We start from the raw sequence: 19,445 nt of genomic DNA, 5'->3' as shown, positions 1-19,445 counted from the left end.
CAGCTGCTCTTAAGGCACAACACCATGGGAGAGGCTCATCATTGGCTGCCCTTTATCCTCTTACCTGAGCAGATTACAGAGGCCACTTGCCCTGCAGAACATAGCGATGCACCCAGAACAGTTACAGGACAATCTCCCATGTGCTTCTCAGTCCCAGTGCAGTGAAACATGTGCCTCCAGACCTGACCACTTCCTTTCCCAAAATGTGCTCCTCCTTGGGTAGAAAGGGCAACTCCACATTTAAGCTGCTGGCAAAAAACATGGGCATCTTCCATGTCCCAGTGAGAATTGCAGAGGGATCCCCATGTCCCAAGAATCTTGAGCTCCACTCTTCCCTCACATGCAGACTTGCCATTCATCAAGCGGATTTCTGTGTATCCTGGAAGGAGATAGGGCTTTAAAAAAGATGTCTGTGACTACCTAACCCTATCATCTTCACAGTATGGGAACAAATTAAACATGTTCTTTGGGTCTCACTTGAGCAGACTACTCCAACGTCCCGGCTGTGGCTACAGGTCCCCTCTGGGCGGGGTGCTACCGGGCAGAGTGAAAGATGGGACTCGTGCCCCTCACACTGGAATTCTTCAGCCCAGATCTGTCCATTTCCTTCTCCAAAATGAGCTCCCCCCAGGATAGAGACGACTGTGCCACATTGTAATTCCCTGCACAGCACATGAGCAGCTTCCAGAGAGAAGTCAGAATCACAGATGGAGCCCCATGTGTCGCCATGTTTCACTTCAACACGACCAGAGCAGGGAATGTCCCCTCCAACCAGTCTGGGTTCCCTGTGGGCTGAAAGATAATAATATTTCAGTGAAAGGTAACGTGATTTCCAGATTTTCCTTCATGATGGGGGTTAGGAAGGGAGTGAAGAGTGAGAAAGGGAAGCCAGGGTGTTTAGTGATTTTCCACACTCATTCCTCTTGGATTTTCTGCCTAGAGTTGGGCATAGCAATTTATAGATCTCTCCATTCCTCATTGGACCAATTTATCTGAGAACCCTGGAACTTTGCCTCCTGGGACCAACCATCCCTGGAGGCATGATAACTCTTTGTTTTCAGTATTTTGCTTACACTAGTCATAACATTGAAGACCACAGATAACTTGTATCCACTCTCTCTTTTAGCCCTATACTCAATCCTCCAACCACTGCAATCCGCGGTCTGCTCCAACCTTTTCAAACGGTTCTATGTAAAGTTTTTCGATATATTTCCTGTTTCAAAATGAACATCAGACCTCTTCTTCCTTTTTATGTCTGTTACACTTGATACAGGAGACACTTCTTTCTCCTCTTTACCCCTTCTTGCCTGACAGTGCTTTATCATCTATTCCCTGACCAAGGTTCTATCCTCAACTTTCTCATCTTCTCAATGGACTTCTTCTCTTAACTGCCAATAAGTATGTTTTTATCTATACGTTTTTCTTTACATTTATATTCATAAACATATCTACTTGTACACCTGGAACTGAAGGTGTTCAAAATTGAATGAATTATTGTACTAGTAAGACCATTGTGTTCTTTATTCAATTAATGATATCCAGATCAAATTAGAATCACCTGAAATTGAAACACTTCTTTATCTCACCAGGAATAACGGCAATAATAATGATAGTAGTGAACATTAAGTGCGCACCTATTATATACATGGCATTTTGCTAAGTATTGAACAAGCATTACTTCATTTAATTCTCACAAATGCCTAAAGGGATAATTATTAATATCATTCTGATTTTACAGACAAGGAAATTGAAACATAGAGAAATGTAGTAATTTGCTAAGGTCACACGCATGTTAGTGAAGGACCAGGATTTGAAGCCCAGCAGTATATTCCAGCCTAGAATCTTGACCCTCACAATCATTGCACATGTGAAAAACCACCAATGTTTGTCCATATTTATTGCTACTGCTTTAATGTAATTTGTTATCATATGGCATGTAAACCTTTGCAATAGCTTTCTAAGTGGTCTTCTTGTTTCTAAGTCTTCTTTCCAATAAATCTGTGCCATGACCACAAATATATTATTAAATTTCAAATATTTTCACAATTTCTTTGTAGTTGAGGTAATTCAATGTTTCTTTATTGTTTATACAATAATTTATCCTTTAAACAAATATTATTAAGTACCTATAATGTTTTAGGCATTTGGGGAGGCTAAAAAGTCTGTCACAGAGTTCAGTCTATCAGTGAAGATAGATAATACTAATACTGCCAACAACGGTCATAACCACAGTAGCTAACATGTATTGATCACTTCCTGTGTAATTCCTGTGAGGTAGGTATTACTATTACCACCATTTTTCTTTTGAGGAAATTACAGCACAGAGAGCTTTGGTAGATTCCCCAATATCACCTATCTATTAAAACTAAGGAAAGATGATAAATGCTAATTTCTTAACATACTTTAAAATGCTCTATGATGTTACCTTAACAGCCTTAACTATCTATTACTCTACCAATCATACCTGATGCTCCAGCCTAAAGATGCCTGGGAATACTATGCTTTTTCATGCTTCTGTGCCTCTGCAGAAACTTTTCTCTCTGTTTTTAATATATTTCTCAGCCTTATGTACCTGGGAAAAGGCTACTTCTTTTCAAGGCTGCTCAATTTCTCATTAATTGCTCTTTCCCCCAAGAACACACAGTTTAGTAGAAGATATACGTGTTTAAAATAATGATGAGTCCAAAACTAGAAATATATGTTAGATATAAAACTAACAAATGAAGAAGTCATCAGTTCTGTTTGGGGCTTTGTAGGAAAACTATAGAGAACAGCATAAATCTGAACTGAGTTTTGAAAAAAAAAAAGATGAGAAATTTCTCAAGTAAATAATGTGGGAAATAGCATTTAAAGAATACAATTTCTTAGACCTCTTTCTGTCTGGTTTGTCTAAACTGCACATCAGAGATAAATTGTTTTATCTTTCTAGTCTTCCCACTTTATTGGGTTTTTCTGGCCATTTTCAGCCATAAAGCCTTGTGCTCTATAAAAGTCTAAGAATTTAAATAGGTTATGGAATTTGTGGTTTGAATTTGCCAGGCACAGAGACAGTATTTCCATAATTTTTTCCTGGAAATCTTCTGAAAGTATCAAGTAAGTCAAGAAACAAAATTACAAACTCTATTTCCAGCAAAACAAGGAGAGACCTAAAACCTAGGCCCCAAAATAAGTGAAAGAGCTTCCAAAAGCTACAGAAATATAGCAAAAGAGTTTACAAAAGAAGGCAAAGGGCACACATGACAAATAGCAAACAAAAATATAGTTCTGTAAAGAAAGGAGCCCACCTTAAGTTGCAAAGTTACACTATTTGGGATTTCTGTTATAGGCAGCTGAAGAGAATTCTAAATAATTCTGAATGTATTACCATAAGTGAGGTACTTTAGTAACAAAACTTAATTTTGGATGTGGTTAAGTGGAATTGGTGGGTAGAATATATTAATGACTCTGATATTTTTGGCTGGGAAGCTAATGAGTCTTGTTATTCATGGTAAGATAGCTGGACAAATGTCACCTTGAAAAGAAAACCGTGTGCTCACTAAAGCTGAAAAATTGGAGAACATTGGGAAAAGTATCAAAAACTGGAAAAAGAAATCATAATGTTGGCGTGACATGAAGCCTTCTTGCCACTTTTAGCGCTTACAAGCAAGAGAGAAGCTCAGACTAGAAGTAGCCAGACTGCAAGAAGAAACGGAAGGAAAAATACCAGTTTTGTAAGGGAGGCATGCTCTGCCTGCAGCTACTATATGCAGTTAATTATGAATCCTATAATTTGAAACTTGCAGGATTGAAAAAAAAAATACCCTAAGTGTCCTGTTCCCCAAATCGAGGTGGTGATAAAAGTGCAGCTTTAGCAGAAAATAAAATTGATGCTCTGTATACAAAGACAATGAGCCTACCTGCAAAGACAGGATTTAGGGCTTGTCTTTCCTCCCAAACTCATGGTTTCAAATGACTTTAGGGCAGTGGCCAATAAATTAAGAGGAAGGGGCTGGTCACAGCGTAGATCAAAGTATGTAAATATATTCTTCGACTGTGGTTACTTTCACATGGCATTCAATTAAAACAAATAGCCTAGAAACCTACTAAGCTTACAGAGAATTGTTTTGCTGACTTTGATGGCAGCTGACATCAGCCAATGATTACTCAACCCTTAGAGCCATCCAAGGGTCCCTACACCAATATCATCAGAAAGTGGGTCGTGAAAGGTGTGGGTATACGCTCCAAACTGAACTCAGGTGTGACTATGGAGAACAACTCACTACGAAGAACTGCCCTGAGAACAACACCTGGGCCCATGAAGGACAACAGACAGAGGACAATTTCTCAGAAGGTAGAACCTGGTCTATCAGATTGGCTTACCAAGGAATGAACTCATTTGCAGGGCAACTCATCATTCTCATCCAGTAGGATTTGATAATTACTGCAGAAAAACAACTCTAGGTGTTTCTTGGTAACCACAGAGCCACCAAAACAGCTTTAAACTGCTTATCTATTAGACTTATTTTAAATGAGAAAAAAATAAACTTTTTCTTCAACAATTCTTCGATTTTCTTTCAAATTCAGCTGAACTTAGTGTTAACTAATATAAAAGACGATTCATAGGAAAATATACAAACCTTTCTAAATTTAGAAGAAAATATCAGACATAGAAGTATGCCCAAACACATGCAAAGTCCCCAAAGAGGCCATATTAGTGAAAAATATTTTTAGTTGTAGCATAATACATGAGAATAAATATTATGTATACATAATAGGATAACATAATGACTAATATGACTAAGTCAAGGTCAACTATATCTCTCATCTCAAAAAGTAATTTAATCAGAGTGCTTTTTAAAATAAATCCCAATTCTATGATGAACACAAGTGATGCACCTAAAACAGAATGACTCATAGAGGTTGAAAATAAGAAAATAGAAAATAAATAAGCCATGGTAGTGATATTAGTATCAGACAAGTTTGATTCAGAATAAAAATCACTCAACTACAAAAAGATGGAAACTTTATAATACTAAAAAGAGCAATTCACAATGACCATGTAACAGTCACAGGAAGATCTACGTCCCAGATTCACACAGCATCATTTCAGCAATTATGCGATATAGCTACTGGCACACTCAGTGGAAAGCCTATAACCTCAAATATTTATATTAATAAATCAGGAAGAATCAAAATTAATTAAGCGTCCAACTCAAGAAGATAAGAGAAAAAAAGAAACCAAACTTTAGGCTTTCAGAAGTGAATTAATAGAAAGAAAAACAAATCTTAATGAATTAGAAAACAAAGATAGTATTAATCCTAAAAAATCCAAATGTTAGTTCTTTAAGGAAAAAAAAGCTAAGTTAATAGCTAATTTTATCTAATAAGTTAAAAACATAAATAAATGCACACAATAATAAATGATAAGAAGAGAAAGATCATGGATACAGAAGTAATTTCAGAAAGCTCTTTAAAGACTGATATGAAATTATGGTCAAGATATTTTACTAAGTAAATATTCAAGGTACAGAAGAGTTTATATAATATGCCACCATTTGGATAATAAATGGGGTGAAACCTGTATATGGATTTGTTTGTATTTTCTTGTATTTACGTGAAATATCTCTTGAAGAACATATAAATACTCCAACCACATAAGTTGTCTATGGGGAGTAGAACTGGATAGCTAGAAACAGTAATGGAGGAAGAGTTTACACTTTCATATTTTGAAGTTTAAACCATGTGAGTATATTGCCTAATCAAAAAATCTCTTTAAACAAAAAAAAAGAAGAAAGATTAAAAAGCAAATGTATATATAAAAACAATTGAAATTTATATCTTAAAAGACTGTCTTTTTTCAATCAGAGGATAATTTCTATGTAACCAGAGGTAGACACAATTTGTAATATCAGGGAATGAACCTAGGAGCACGCCTGGGTCAGGATGCGTCTAGGGCGGCCCGTTGGTTCGTGGACAGGCAGCACATGAGTTTCCACCCTATGACTAGCTCTCCGGATGGTTAATGGTCTTGCTGTTACATTTTTCTCTCTGTCTTCCTTTTCACCATACCAGTAGTTATGTCAATAGATTACCTTACCGTTGTTGAAAAGGCATCACTTTTCAACGAAGTTAGCATTTGTATAAGTACTATTAGCATAAAATACCAGAGATTATCCACAAACTAGCCAACTCACAGCTCACTTTTGAGCTTTTTAAAGGGGTTGTAGTGAAATACACAAAAATGTTCAGAAAGAAGAAATTTCTTTTGTAGTAAGATAGAGGGAGCCTAAGATTCAGTCATGCCAGTTTATCCAACAGTTATTTTTTAAATCATTTGGTCACATTCCCATGAAAGTCATATTTAAGTTTTACCTTAAAAATTTTAATCCTCCTTAATCTTTCACACTTCCACGTATTTAAAAATTACTCAAACATTAAAATGAGCTAAAAACAAACACCTATGTCCAAGGCACAAAATGAATTACAAATTTATCTGACACTCTCACAATGGAATAGATATTTTCTGTTTTTTTGAGAAAGATTTAGTCATAGGGATCAATGTTTCTCATCCATTTCGAGGATATTATTGGAAATTTATGCTCTTGGAATTCAACTTCTTAACACATTGCTTGAAAGTCTTACCTGAGCAGGTAATTTTGGCTTCTGCATAGGGATCACAGGTAAGTCCACCCCATTGCCAATTCTTGCAGTCCCAAAAAGAAGTTTCGTTTCCATCACAGCTGCCTGAAAATAGCCAAGTGTTTGTTGTCTTAATTTTGGAATAAATTTGATAGGATGTTTTGAGTGCAGATCCACATCCCAGCTGCCTGCAAACCACATCAGCTTCTTTCAGTCCCCAGCTTCTGTCACATACTTTCCCAAACAGTTTCTGAATTTCCACCTCCACTGCCCCAGCACAGCGGCTGCCTCCACCTATAAGTCTCAGTTCCAGATCTGATCCATCTGCAAAAGAAACATAAACTTAGGCCATGAATACATAAGGAAGTTAGGTCCCAAAGGATATTTTTTTTATCTTGCTCCTTCCCAGATACTGAGACACTGGAAATTATGGCTTACCCATATCCTGGCTTTTTTAACAGCCGGTGTGGACCATAAATTTGGTTATAAATGGGATTATAGTTTCAAGGGTTAATAAACTTTTGTTGTTGTTGTTTAAGAAAATTGGCCCTACGCTAACACCTGTGCCCATCTTCCTCTATTTTATATGTGGGATGCCTGCCCCAGCGTGGCTTGATGTGCAGTGTGTAGGTCCGCGCCCAGGATCTGAACCCCGGGAACCCTGGGCTGCCAAAGCGGAGAGCGCAAACTTAACCACTACACCCCCAGGCCAGCCCAGCCCTATAACATTTTGTCTCTCAGAGCTCCAAGTGGATTTAGAATTCGAAGTGTGGTCCCTAACAGCAATATGAAAAATTATTACAGAAAATAGAGTCAGACAACACTCCAAACTAGTCAAGTAAACAATGTGTTAAAAAGACCTCACAACTGTAAAAGAATTCCTAACAAGAATATGAATAGATATTTGTATCTCTCACACCTCATACCTATCCCTACTCCCAAAGACCGCAGGTCCTTCCCTCTCCATTTTTCTTTTTGTTTCGTTTTAACTTACCAGAACACATCACACCAGCATCTTCTTTGTGATTGCAATAATGCTTTCCCCATTCATTGTGTTTACACTTCCAGAGAGCAGATTCATGTCCTTGGCAGGCAACACTGTCAAGCCAAATGCGTCCAGTTCCCTCACTGGCATTAACTCGACCAATGGCAGTGACGTCAGTTGGACATCCCAGTTGCTTACATGCCACAGCAGCATCACTACTATCCCAGCCGTCATCACAAACTGTCCCCCATTCTCCTTGGAATTTCACTTCTAATCTTCCCGAACATTCAGTGACTCCATCCACCACTCTCAGGTTCAGATCTGCTCCTTCTGTAAGAGACAAACAAAACAAGTCAGTGATAAAGAAACAACAAGAAAACGGGGACCCTAAATAGCTGTACCTGAGAAGAGTTAAGGAAAAAATGGGCGATATAAGTAGACACAGAGAGAGCAGTAACATTCTACCACTTAAAATCAAAGATAGAGGGAGGAGAGGATCAGGCAAGAAGACAGGACTTTTCAGTAAGGAGAGCATGTGCTATAGGAAGAGTTCCTAACAGGAGGTTCAGGGGCTGAATTTTATCTAGAAATTTGCTTGTTTGACCACTGAGCTTTTGTTGTTAAATATATATTTCCGCGTGTTTAGGTGGTACCCACACACTCCAGTTTGCCTCAATACTCAACACACACTTTTGCCTCTGACTGCATTACCTATCTATACTACCTGGTTTGTATTATATACCTTGCCCCTTTGTGACCACTTCCTTAGTTTAAAAGCAAAGAAAAGAGAAAAGGGACCTCCCTATTACTATTTTCACCTTCCCTCAATCAGTATTCCTCAAAGAACAGAACTTGATTCTGAGTAATATCCTGTAATAAACAAATTGTTTTTTTCCTCTTGCAGTTTTAGTTTTTGTTGCTGTGATACTGTTTATCGTGATTCCTCAACATGTATAAAACACATGGAGAAGACAAGTGCTGATCGGGGACCTAGAAAGATTTTGATGGGTAAAGGAAAATGAAAGGTACATGCCATGTTTTTTCTACCCCAAATCCCTTTCACTTTCTTCAGCTAATGAAATCCATCTTTTCTGTAGGAATCCCATTCTTTGTGGTTCAGACTATCAATGGCCATGTTGTTCTACAAGAAAAAAGCCAACTCAAGAAACAGACAAAGAGCCAAAACTCTGATAACATTGTTTAAGTGCTTGAGTCCAGTGTGGGGGAAGAGGGAGAATCCCCCTCTGCTCTTTCCGTTAAGGTTCTTATGGCTGGCCAAATAATTAACAAGACAGGTTAGCAGGAGAAAATAATACCAAGTTTAATAACATGTATACATGGGAGAAACTAGGGACACTGAGTTTCTCAACGCAATAGCAGAAATTCTTGTCTTAAATACCATCTTCAGCTAAAGACAAAGGAAGATGTTGGGGGTGGGGGGAGTCAGTTACAGGAGATTACCACTAAAGCACAGTAAAAAAGGGTAAGGTTATTATGCAGATTTAAGGCCTCACCTTCCACATTGATAAGTTTCTAGAAATGAGGTCATACACCCTCTTCCCAATACAGAGAGGGAGATACCTTTACAAATGGAGATTTTCCCTTATAAATGTAAATGTTTGTTTGGCAGCTCCTTTCAGGGCCATCTAGAGAATGTGGCCAGAGAGATAGAATTTTTGATAAGATGGGCTTATTGGTGCCTTTCCTATTGTAACATCTATTTTACATTATATTACAGCCATCAGATAATAACTCCTTCCTGGAACAGATCTTCCATGTCAAATTCTTTAGGCAGTTAGTGGTGGAGGTCAAACGTCTGTCAGAGAAAACAATCAAGGTAAAGAGATATATTTCAGGGTGGACAAATCTTGATCTCCCACATGAGCCATGCATGAAGCTAACTGTACCTTCTGGATTTCCCAGTTTCTGAGTCACTATTGTCTTATTTTAAAGGTAGTTTGAATTGAGTTTCCTTCATTTGCAAAAAAAAAAAAAAAAAAAAACCTGGTAAATACAGGGACATTTTTACTCTAAGTATATTTTCCTAAATGTTCCATGGAGTCTGAGACATACTGGGTCTTCTTGAAACCAAGAACTCAAGCAGAAAAACGAGAGTAGCCTCCCTGCACATACAAATCCATAGTCCCCATCCCCCTAATCAAGCAGGGAACTTGAAATTTCGTCTCTAGACAGACATAGTGCTTCCTCGTACCATAGCACTAGCATAAATAAGGTTTCAACAGGAAACCAAAAATTTTTTTTAATCATTTGAGTCTGTGAATTTGAACTAATAGTTTGGGAAGGGGCGGATTAATGGGGCTAAAGAAGAGACTTTTGTAGGTGGAGGATAAGGGGAGTGATTTGCTTTTAAAACTCATCTAGAAAGCAAAATTTGCTAGTTAAGCTCTTTTTCTTTTTCTTTCTTTTTCTTTTTTTAGGGAAGGGACTGGACTATTCTCTAAACACCTCCTTCTATCCTCATGACTTGGACCTCAATTTCACTGTTCATCCTTCCTCCCTAACCTGTTTATCCTATTTCAGTTGAGGTAAAATCTCCACAGGTATCAGAACTGAAACCTGAAATTAGGTAATAGTAAAGTGATAAAGGAAGCAGACTTTATTATGTTTTTGATTTCAGCATTTTAAGATTCTGACCCCCTTTCTTTTGTCCTCTCATGGGGAACAGAGTGAACCCAGATCAGTCCTTACCTAAGCAAATCACTCCAACATCCTCAGCATGATCACAGTTATGCTTTCCCCATCCTTCGTGTTTGCAGTTCCAGAGAGCTGACTCAGTTCCATTGCATACAAGATCATCAAACCAGATTGGTCCAGAACCTTCTCCAAAATTAGCTGAACCAGAGAAACTGACAGCACTTCCACATTCAAGTTGTTTACAAACCACAGAAGCATGATCCAAGCTAAAGTTATCATCACATACTGTTCCCCATTGTCCTTGGAATTTGACCTCTATTCTTCCTGAACACCTGTGTCCTCCATTCCTCAGCCTCATCTCCAAACTGGATCCATCTAGAGCAGAGAAAAGACCAGAGTTTGCAAGCGTTATTCATTCTGAAGTGATTTTAGAAGATAAGATTCCTCCGGACACTTGAGATTTGATGCTGCCCTTAAAAATGGTGCCTCATTTTGGATGTTGTCCATCTTCACATATTGGAAAATTTTAATCGTTTAAAAACAAGCTAACAATTAGGACTTTCATCTACATCTACTTACCAAGGGAAATGTTTTACAGATTAAAATTTACTTTGTTTTGTTTCCTTTCATTACTAACACAAAGTAAACACTCTTTTACGTAGAAATAGATAAATTTGTCTCAAACTATTTAGTTTAAAAACTAGAGAAAAATAAAATTGGTGCATACAACAAAGCAGTAAAAATAACAAATTGGTCATTTGTTTAACATTTAATATCTTTATTTTAATCTTTATTACAGATAGTTAGGAGTATGAATAATTGCCTGAGGTTGAATTTGAAATTAGAAAACAGGAAAAAGCAAAAAATAAAAATGCATAAGTAGGCATAATAGTTTGCAAAAGCACCCTATGGTATATCAAATTATTAAAAGTTGAGGAAAAAACTCAGTCAAAATAATTCCTTTCTTAACAATTTCCTATTTGAATCAAAGATTTTTTATTCCCTCCCCAAAGCATCTGGCACCATTTTTAGCAAAGAACAACCTTTTCGTAAAGAAAATTCTCTCTATACCCCATCCCTTAAATTTTCTATGAGGACTAAAATATCTGAGAAAAGGAGATTTAGGATGAAATTTTGGGACACCCAAAAAACAAAAACTGTTTGTGGTTGAACAAAATGTTTAGAAGCTCTTTTTTGAAATAGTAATGCAATTTTAAAAGCTCAAAACTCCAGGCAAAGACTTCCACTTAAGATTTTTAATTATGAACAATAATAATAATAATAAGAGCTCACAATCAAAATATGCATATGCTGTTCCAAGTGTACCACATAAGCTGTCTTCTTAAGTCTTCACAACAGCATTAAGTATTATGTGTTATTACCACTATCCCTACTTCACAGATAAGCAAACTGAGGTTGAACAATTGGCACAGGATCAAACACCTAGAAAACAGTAGAGCCAGGATATGAGGGAAAAAAGCAGTCTAGCACTAGAGTCTATTCTCTTTACTATTATGCTATATTGCCCCAGTGCTTATGATAATAATAAAATCTCCCAAGAGGTTGAGGCTCTGAGGATTGAACATTAATCAGGGTGGAGAATCCCAGAAATGCTGACTCTGAAACCTCAAGAAACTAGTGAGTCCTGGAGTAGCTATGCATCCCTTCCTATTATTATGCACCAGTTAGAGCTTTAAGTGTATAAACTTCAAAAAGCAAGTTTTATCAACTCCATCCTTTGGTATAAAAAACAGAAAACAAGAGTTAAAAGTACAACACTCATGTCTTAGCTTCAAGAGTCAACTCTATACACAGCAATAATTATAGTAAGAGCCTGGCACGATTTATTGTGATTTTTAACTTTGCTGTCGTTTAATGTAGACGTTACTATTCTTATTCCCTATCTTTTCCTTCATAATGATTAACAATAAAAGACAGGAAGAAGAGGAAGAAGGAGGAGGAGGAGGAGGAGGAAGAAGAGGAAGAGAAGAAACAAGAGAACTGAGTTGTCAAGGTAATGAGAAGCAGTGAGCCATGAAGAAACGAATATTAATTTTTAACACCTATTACATACCAGACAGTGTACCAGTAGTTTTACACGTGTTATATTACTGAGTCCTCAGAAACTGAAGTTTAGAAAGATTTAACAACTTGCTCAAAATAATTGCATTAATGAGTGGTTAGGCTGGAATTTAGTCCAGCATTTTTCTAGATACTAGAAAATAAGGAGAAACTGCAGAATTGTTGAGATGAAAGGGAATTTTAGGAACACTTTAATAAATTCACTGTGTCCCTCCTATTATACCACAATGCTTAGCTAGAGATTAGTCCTGTCTAAAATCAGTCCTACGGAAGAGACGGTTTCTAAGAGAGAGGCTGGGAGGTGAGAGAGTTGCATAAAAGTCAATGAAATGACCAAGGAGAAATGGCAAGCCCGGGAATCAGAATTGGGTCAGAAACATGACTTTGGGATTTTTCAGCAGAAAGGTCTGACACATAACTTTCTGAGTTATGGTAAGATCTACTGAATTAAAACTTAAGAAATGTCTTATAAAATTAAAGCTACCATGTAAATGAAATGATTAGCATTGTACACTGGAAAAAACAATTATACTTTGCAAAACAGCCTTCCTCCAACAAAGACGGATTAGTGTTAGGAATATTTATTTCTTAATTCAGTAAGTTGATTATCAGTTAATGGACAAAAAGCTCATGATTTATGAGTCAATGTATGAAAGCAACATGTTACTGGGAAAGGGAACAAAGAATTAACCTAGATATCATGATATTTTTATGTAGGAATTGGAGCTTATAGTAGGATTACTAAATATAAAAGTGAAGCTAGTCACTTCCTCATTGATTGTTAGTGTTCAGAATCTCTTGATTTTTTTTTTTTTAATATAGACTTTGTCATGTGTTTTCTGGTCTTTCAGCAAGGGATTGGGTAATTTTATTTGTGGATTAAATTACTTACAGAAAACTGGCTCCTTTTCATTTTTAACCCATCTAAATATTTTTTCCCACAAAACATTTTATGTTGAGGCTTTGACTTAGCAAGTCTTACCTGAACAGGTTACTCCAGCATCCTGTTGGTGAGTGCAGTTATGCTTTCCCCATCCATCATGTTTGCAATCCCAGAGAGCTGATTCATTCCCTCGACAAGAAACATGATCCATCCAAATGCGTCCCGAGCCTGCACTAGAATTAGCCCATCCAGGGGCTTTGATAACAGTTGGACATCCTAGCTGCCTACAAATCACAGAGACCTCATCCATGTCCCAGCCATTATTACACACAGTTCCCCACTCCTCCTGGATTTTCACCTCCACTCTCCCAGTACACTTGTCTTTGCCAGCTGTTAGTCTCAGCTCCTTGTCTGTTCCTCCTGCAACAATGGGTAAAGGCAGCAATTGGTCAAGATCCAAAGAGCAAGCAGAGAATTATCATTCTTTAGACCACTTTATTTTTCAAAGAAATTTCAGAAACATTCCTAGACCCATCCATGGTTCAGTAGAAGAATGCTATTTCATAGGAATTCAAGTACAAACACCAGTATCACAGGCTTCAAAGTAAGTAATGACATAAAGCTGGCAAAGATAAGCAACACAATACTATATGATATCTCTATTTTATGGCTGGCATTCATCATAAAGTTTACTATTTAAATAAGATGTTACAAAATTTTATAAGGATGATGTACATAAGTTTCTCCAAAATCTTAAAGTCAATGGAAAGAAGGCAGGAGGTGAGGAAGAAAAGAGCAGTTATAAGAAATTTAACACACATTTCACACATATATGTAAAATACCATGAATTTTTTAAATACTAGTTGAAATCTAACTGAAACTTATCTACTTAAATGGAAATTGAGATGGAAATATTTTCTATTACCTTCTACCATAAAATAATCCCCTGTCCCCCCACCCTTCTCAAATATCTCAGCTACCGCCTGGTGATTATTTTAGCTAATTTAGGAACCTGTGTTCCCACTGATATTTATCTGGCCTCCTTCAATACATTTTTAGATAAATTATTGGTATTTGAATTTGTTAAAGTGTTCCTAAAATTCCCTTTCATCTTAATAATTCTTCAGTTTCTCCCTATTTTTTAGTTAGACATTATTTCAACTCTTTGAGTAAAATGCATTTTTTTTCCTGTAAGAGTTTACTTTTGAGGGAACTGTGCTGATATTTTGTTCATTTATTTTTGTCTCATGGTTAGGTTCTTATTTTATGCTTTTAATATCTAACCATTTGAAACCATGTAGCATGATTTTAGATGCTATTTAGCCCTCAGGAGAATTATTTGCTTTTCAATGATTCTTGTGTGAGTGGCTACGGCTGCAAGTATATTTGACAAAGTACTCACCAAGAGAACTGGTGATCAAACAGGCACTGAGAACTGAGACCACAGCAATAGGGAAGGAACTCAAGTGGACAAAACATCTGCTAAAGTCTGTGAAAAAAAGAAAGAGGACAAAAATATAGTCTTCCCAAAAAGAGACTTTGGAGAAGACAGGTTTCAGAGGTTTGAGATTCACAAAGAAGGTCAAACGAAGACAGAAATTCTTTCCTTCTAAATGGCAAGGTAGGCAGGGAAAAATTCATACCAGGAAAGTATAGTGAAATAGCTTTGAAAATGTTCGTTTTTATAGGCAACGTAGGGGTGAGTACGTAGAAGAAAGTAATGGAAGGAAAAAAATTGCAAGAGCAAAACTTAAAACCTGGAAGATTGAAAATGCATCAATGAAACTTAGAAATAGGCAGTTCTTCCTGCAGGCACAAAGCACTATTCAACTACTGATGGCCCTATCTCTGAGCCTACCTGATCCACACTGTTAGATGGTAAATTCCATGAGGGAATGGGTTATTCTATCGTGTTCACCATAGTTTTACTAGTACCTGATACGGCCAGCTAAATAGTAGGTGAACAAAACACTGATGGAATACACTGACAGTGTTTTTTTTGGAAAAACCCCAATATTGGATCCTATCTCCAGATATAGCAAAAAACACTCTTTAAAGCTATCACTTTCATTTCTCTTTCATACTCTAACCCAACACTAATTTAAAAGTAAAAATGCTATGGTAGCCACACAGGAGCACTCACTTCAGGATAAGTCACTGAACTGTGCACTTAGGACTTCTACTTTCATGTGGTATGTTATTCATCAGTAAAAAAGCTTGAAAAATTTAATAAAAAGTAAAGATGCTAAATGAGTTTAACATGTCCACATAAATCACAAAGTAGATTTCAACACACAGAGATGTTATTCTAAATTTCCTCTAGGTAATCAAATTTCAATTAATATTCATTCCTACATATTCTATCTTTCCTAACAACTATTGTTTTCATACTTAATACAGTTCAGTTAATTTCAGTTCCTTCCTTAATTTCATTTCAGCAGTTTTACAAAATTGCTGCCAAAACTAATTCTTATCTCACATTTTCAATTTTGAGTCTATGGCAGATAAAAGATACTGCCATATAAGCTTAATGCCCTCTTCCCATTTCTCGCTCTTCTGATGCCAATCACTATTAAATCAGATCCACTGAGTGTCAGAATAATGCTATACTCCATTAAAGGATAAATGAGAAGCTTTTACCAGCAGATCCAGAGTTTTCATGTAGCACCATTCTGAGTTTGTCCGTTCCAAAGTTTTATGATTCCTATATCTCGTTGTATTATTCCCTAGAAATGTTCTCCCAAAGAAGAGAACCACTAAGAATTCTAAAAATCATCTCACCTCCGGAAAAAAACAGAAAGGTTACGTAATGGAGGTGGAGTCAACCAAAAAAGGGAAGTCATTAAAAGAGTGAAGTTCCCTTTCATACTTATATTTTCTTCAATACGGGACATGAAACAACCAAAGGAGATTAGGAAATATTCACTATGGATTTACAAAAATTAAGGGGAAATATTTACTCATATATTGTTGTTGTTGAATTGAATATTTTAAATTTCTGCACTTTGCTTGGACTAATAGAAATAAAAATAACAATTGTTATGTAGTTAAATTATGTCAAAAACTAAAGTAAAATAGGCAAAACATAGTTAAATAATGTTTTATTGTATAACACTTTTAATATTATTTCCATAGTCAAATGTGTCTAATAAATAATTTTGTGTAGATTGTAGACAGCACTTGTATTTCTTTCTTAATGGCATGGAGAACAGCAATAAAGCTAGCCATGACTATTACAGATTCTATAAATGGTGAAATAAAAATTCACAAGACATAATTTTAGCTCTAAATACCTCAAATTCAAGCAAGAGAGATCCACAATGCAGCAATAATGAACTTAAGTTCAGCATAGGGTGAAAAATCAAGAAAGAAGTGGTCATGTCAACTGGGAGGCAGGAAGGGACAATCAGAAAACTCTTTTTTGTGAGAAGATGCTTAAATTTTGTCCTAAAATGTGAGAAGGACTTTGCCAAAATGAAAATAAATAAATAAATAAAGGGATTTAAAGCATAACAAGCAACACATACAAAAGAATATAGGCATGTAAAACCATGGAAATGTGATAGTTCATTATGGCATAAATATTGTTGGGTGTTAGTAGTGGGCCAGAATTGGGGAATTAAAGAAGCACTTTCAGTCTTCCAAGGAGACATTCACTATAATGCAGTCAACAATGGTGCACTGGCTTTCCATTTTTTGGACATACCAAATTTCTTATACACATTGTTCCTCACCACTGTCTTTCACTGAGCTAACTCTTACTCATATACATTTTATGTCTCAGTTAAACACCACTTCACCAGGAAAAATAACTCTAAACTTTAATTATTCCAGAAAATATACACTCATGGTAACTGGTACTTTGAAGATTGTAACTCATGCTTTTTATAATTATTTATTGTTTGTCTTAATATGCCAAGGATACAAACTGTGTCTTCTTTTTCAACAAGACACCCACCAGTCCCTACCAAATGGTAGGCACTCGATAATACCTATTTTTTGTTATTGTGGTAAATGTTGTGGATAATTTTGTTATTGTTGCAGAGGTAAACAAAGGCTACATGATAAAGAACATAATGTACCATGCTAAAGAATTTAAACTTTATATTATAGACAAGTAATAACATTAAATGATTTTAAAAATAGGAATATCGAGAAGATATTTTGTGTTTTACATGTCTTACCGTGGTGGCGATATTGAGGATGATTGGAGACAGGGGAGAAAATAGAAATGACAGCAAGAGTAAATGCAGAGAAAGTAGAATGCTATTCAAAAATCTACTGAAAGTATAAGAAAAGCCTAATTGAAAAAAAATAGCAGGGAAGTGGAAATAATAGACTAGTGCAAAATTATAAAGATAAAAACTGTAGGGAGCAAGAAATTTCTGCTTCCACTAAAGATGAAGAAAAAGAAAATGTATTTATTCTCCCATCTGAAACAGCTGAAAAGCAGACAAAATATGTGAAACAATCTACACATGCATATTTAGATAGATAGGGAGTGAGAGAGACAAGCACACTGGACATCTGCAGAGGGTTCCCTTTGAGTATTTAGTTGAGTACTGATCAGTACATGTATATGAGGAAACTGTCTGATCCTGGGGAAAGGATGATGAAAGGATTAGAGTTAACACTGCCCAGTACTTATACAGGACCAGGAAGAGAGACTTTTCCCTTCATCCAACATGTAAAAACCTACAATTCATGAGGAATTGGGTAGCGTATGCAGAATAGTCTTAGCACAGGGATGGGGAATAATTAGCCCTAGACTAAATGCTGCTCTGATCCCATTAACAAATCTTAAAGGCAAGCCCCAAAGTGTCAAATTGTTTCCTAGTAACATAATAGTATCCTAGACTAAAGCTTAAGAATGTTTAAAGGAATAAAAAAAAATTTTAAACCCAGCAAGGTTCAATTCAGAATGTCTGGAATTGAATAAAATATTACCTAATACAGAAAAAGTAGAAAAATTCAACTCACAATGAGGGGAAAAACTAATCAATTGAAATCAAACCAGAATGGATAATGCTGCTAGAATTTGCAGACTAGAACATTAAAACAATTATGATACTGGGACCAGCCTGGTAGCATAGTGGTTAAGTTCATGCACTCCACTTCTGCAGCTCAGGGTTCGCAGGTTTGGATCCCGGGCACAAACCTACACACTGCTCTTCAAGCTGTGCTGTGGCAGCATCCCACATACAAAATAGAGGAAGATGGGCACAGATGTTAGCTCAGGGACAATCTTCCTAACCAAAAACAAAAAAAAAAGGTTATGGTAAATATTTTCTGTATGGTCAAAAAGCTATGTAGAGGCAAGAAATATATTTAAGAAAAGACCCAAATTTGACTTCCAGAGATGAAAACTACAACAAATAATATTTTTAAAAAATACACTGAATGGGATTAATAGCAGATTAGACATTGCAGAAAAAAAGATTAGTAAATTTGAAGATATAGTACTAGAAACTGCCCAAAATGAAACATAGAGTGAGAAAAAAAATTAAAGAAAATAAAAAGAGCATCAGTGAGCTATGGGAGAACTTCAAGCAGCCTTATATATGTGTGATTAAAGTCTTCCAAAAAACAGTGGACATTTGAAGAAATAATGCTTAAAAATTTTCAAGCAGTGAAAATTATAAAGCCACAGATCCAAGAAGGTCAACAAACCTCATACACAAGAAACATGGATAACACTGTAATGGGCATATCACAATAAACTGTCCAAGTCCAGTGATAAAGAGAAAATTTTAAAAGCAGCCAGAGGAGAAAAAAGACTCTTACGTACAGAGGAACAAAGACAGCACAACAGATTTCTTGTCAGAAACATGCATGCAAGAAGACAGTGGAGCAACATTATTGAATACTGAAAGAAAAAGACACTTCCAACTTAAATTTCTTTAACCAGCAAAAATATCTTTCAAAAACTAAGAAGAAATAAAGATGTTTTTCACCTTTACAAGCTGAAATAATTCATCACCAGTAGATCCACGCCACAAGAAATGGTAAAGAAAGTCTTTCAGACAGAAAAAAATGATATTAGATGGAAATATAGATCAACACAAGGAGTGAAGAGCACCAGAAACAGTAACTACATAAGTAAATATATAATTTTTATCATTATTTAAGTATTTTTAAAAGCCAGTTGTTTAAACAAGAATAATAGCTATGTAGTGTGGAGTTTATAACATATGTAAAAGGAAAATGTATGACAATAGTAA

General features: G+C 36.1%; 1 protein-coding gene across 5 annotated transcripts in view; it reads right to left on the bottom strand.

Annotated features, from left to right (window-relative positions):
* The window catches only part of CD163 (CD163 molecule), a 34,767-nt gene that overhangs the window by 9,745 nt on the left and 5,577 nt on the right, over positions 1 to 19,445 (bottom strand). For 3 of the 5 annotated variants that reach the window (XR_009222596.1, XM_058558883.1, XM_058558881.1), the window contains exons 2-8: positions 14,627 to 14,713; positions 13,323 to 13,643; positions 10,313 to 10,633; positions 7,613 to 7,933; positions 6,622 to 6,942; positions 478 to 792; positions 65 to 379 (exon numbers count right to left, since the gene is read on the bottom strand). Coding sequence is in view for 4 of the 5 variants with exons in the window: in XM_058558883.1 (XP_058414866.1) it covers positions 65 to 379; positions 478 to 792; positions 6,622 to 6,942; positions 7,613 to 7,933; positions 10,313 to 10,633; positions 13,323 to 13,643; positions 14,627 to 14,713 (2,001 nt within the window). In the remaining variant the exon portion in view is untranslated. Of the gene's footprint in view, positions 1 to 64; positions 380 to 477; positions 793 to 6,621; positions 6,943 to 7,612; positions 7,934 to 10,312; positions 10,634 to 13,322; positions 13,644 to 14,626; positions 14,714 to 15,864; positions 15,973 to 19,445 lie in introns of those variants that run through there. The other 2 variants (XM_058558882.1, XM_058558884.1) reach the window with 2 other exon arrangements.

This window comes from Diceros bicornis, chromosome 17 (assembly GCF_020826845.1).
Source record: "Diceros bicornis minor isolate mBicDic1 chromosome 17, mDicBic1.mat.cur, whole genome shotgun sequence".
Taxonomy (NCBI): domain Eukaryota; kingdom Metazoa; phylum Chordata; class Mammalia; order Perissodactyla; family Rhinocerotidae; genus Diceros; species Diceros bicornis.
Note: the sequence above shows the minus strand (reverse complement) of the source record. Positions and strands in the feature narration are given on the sequence as shown.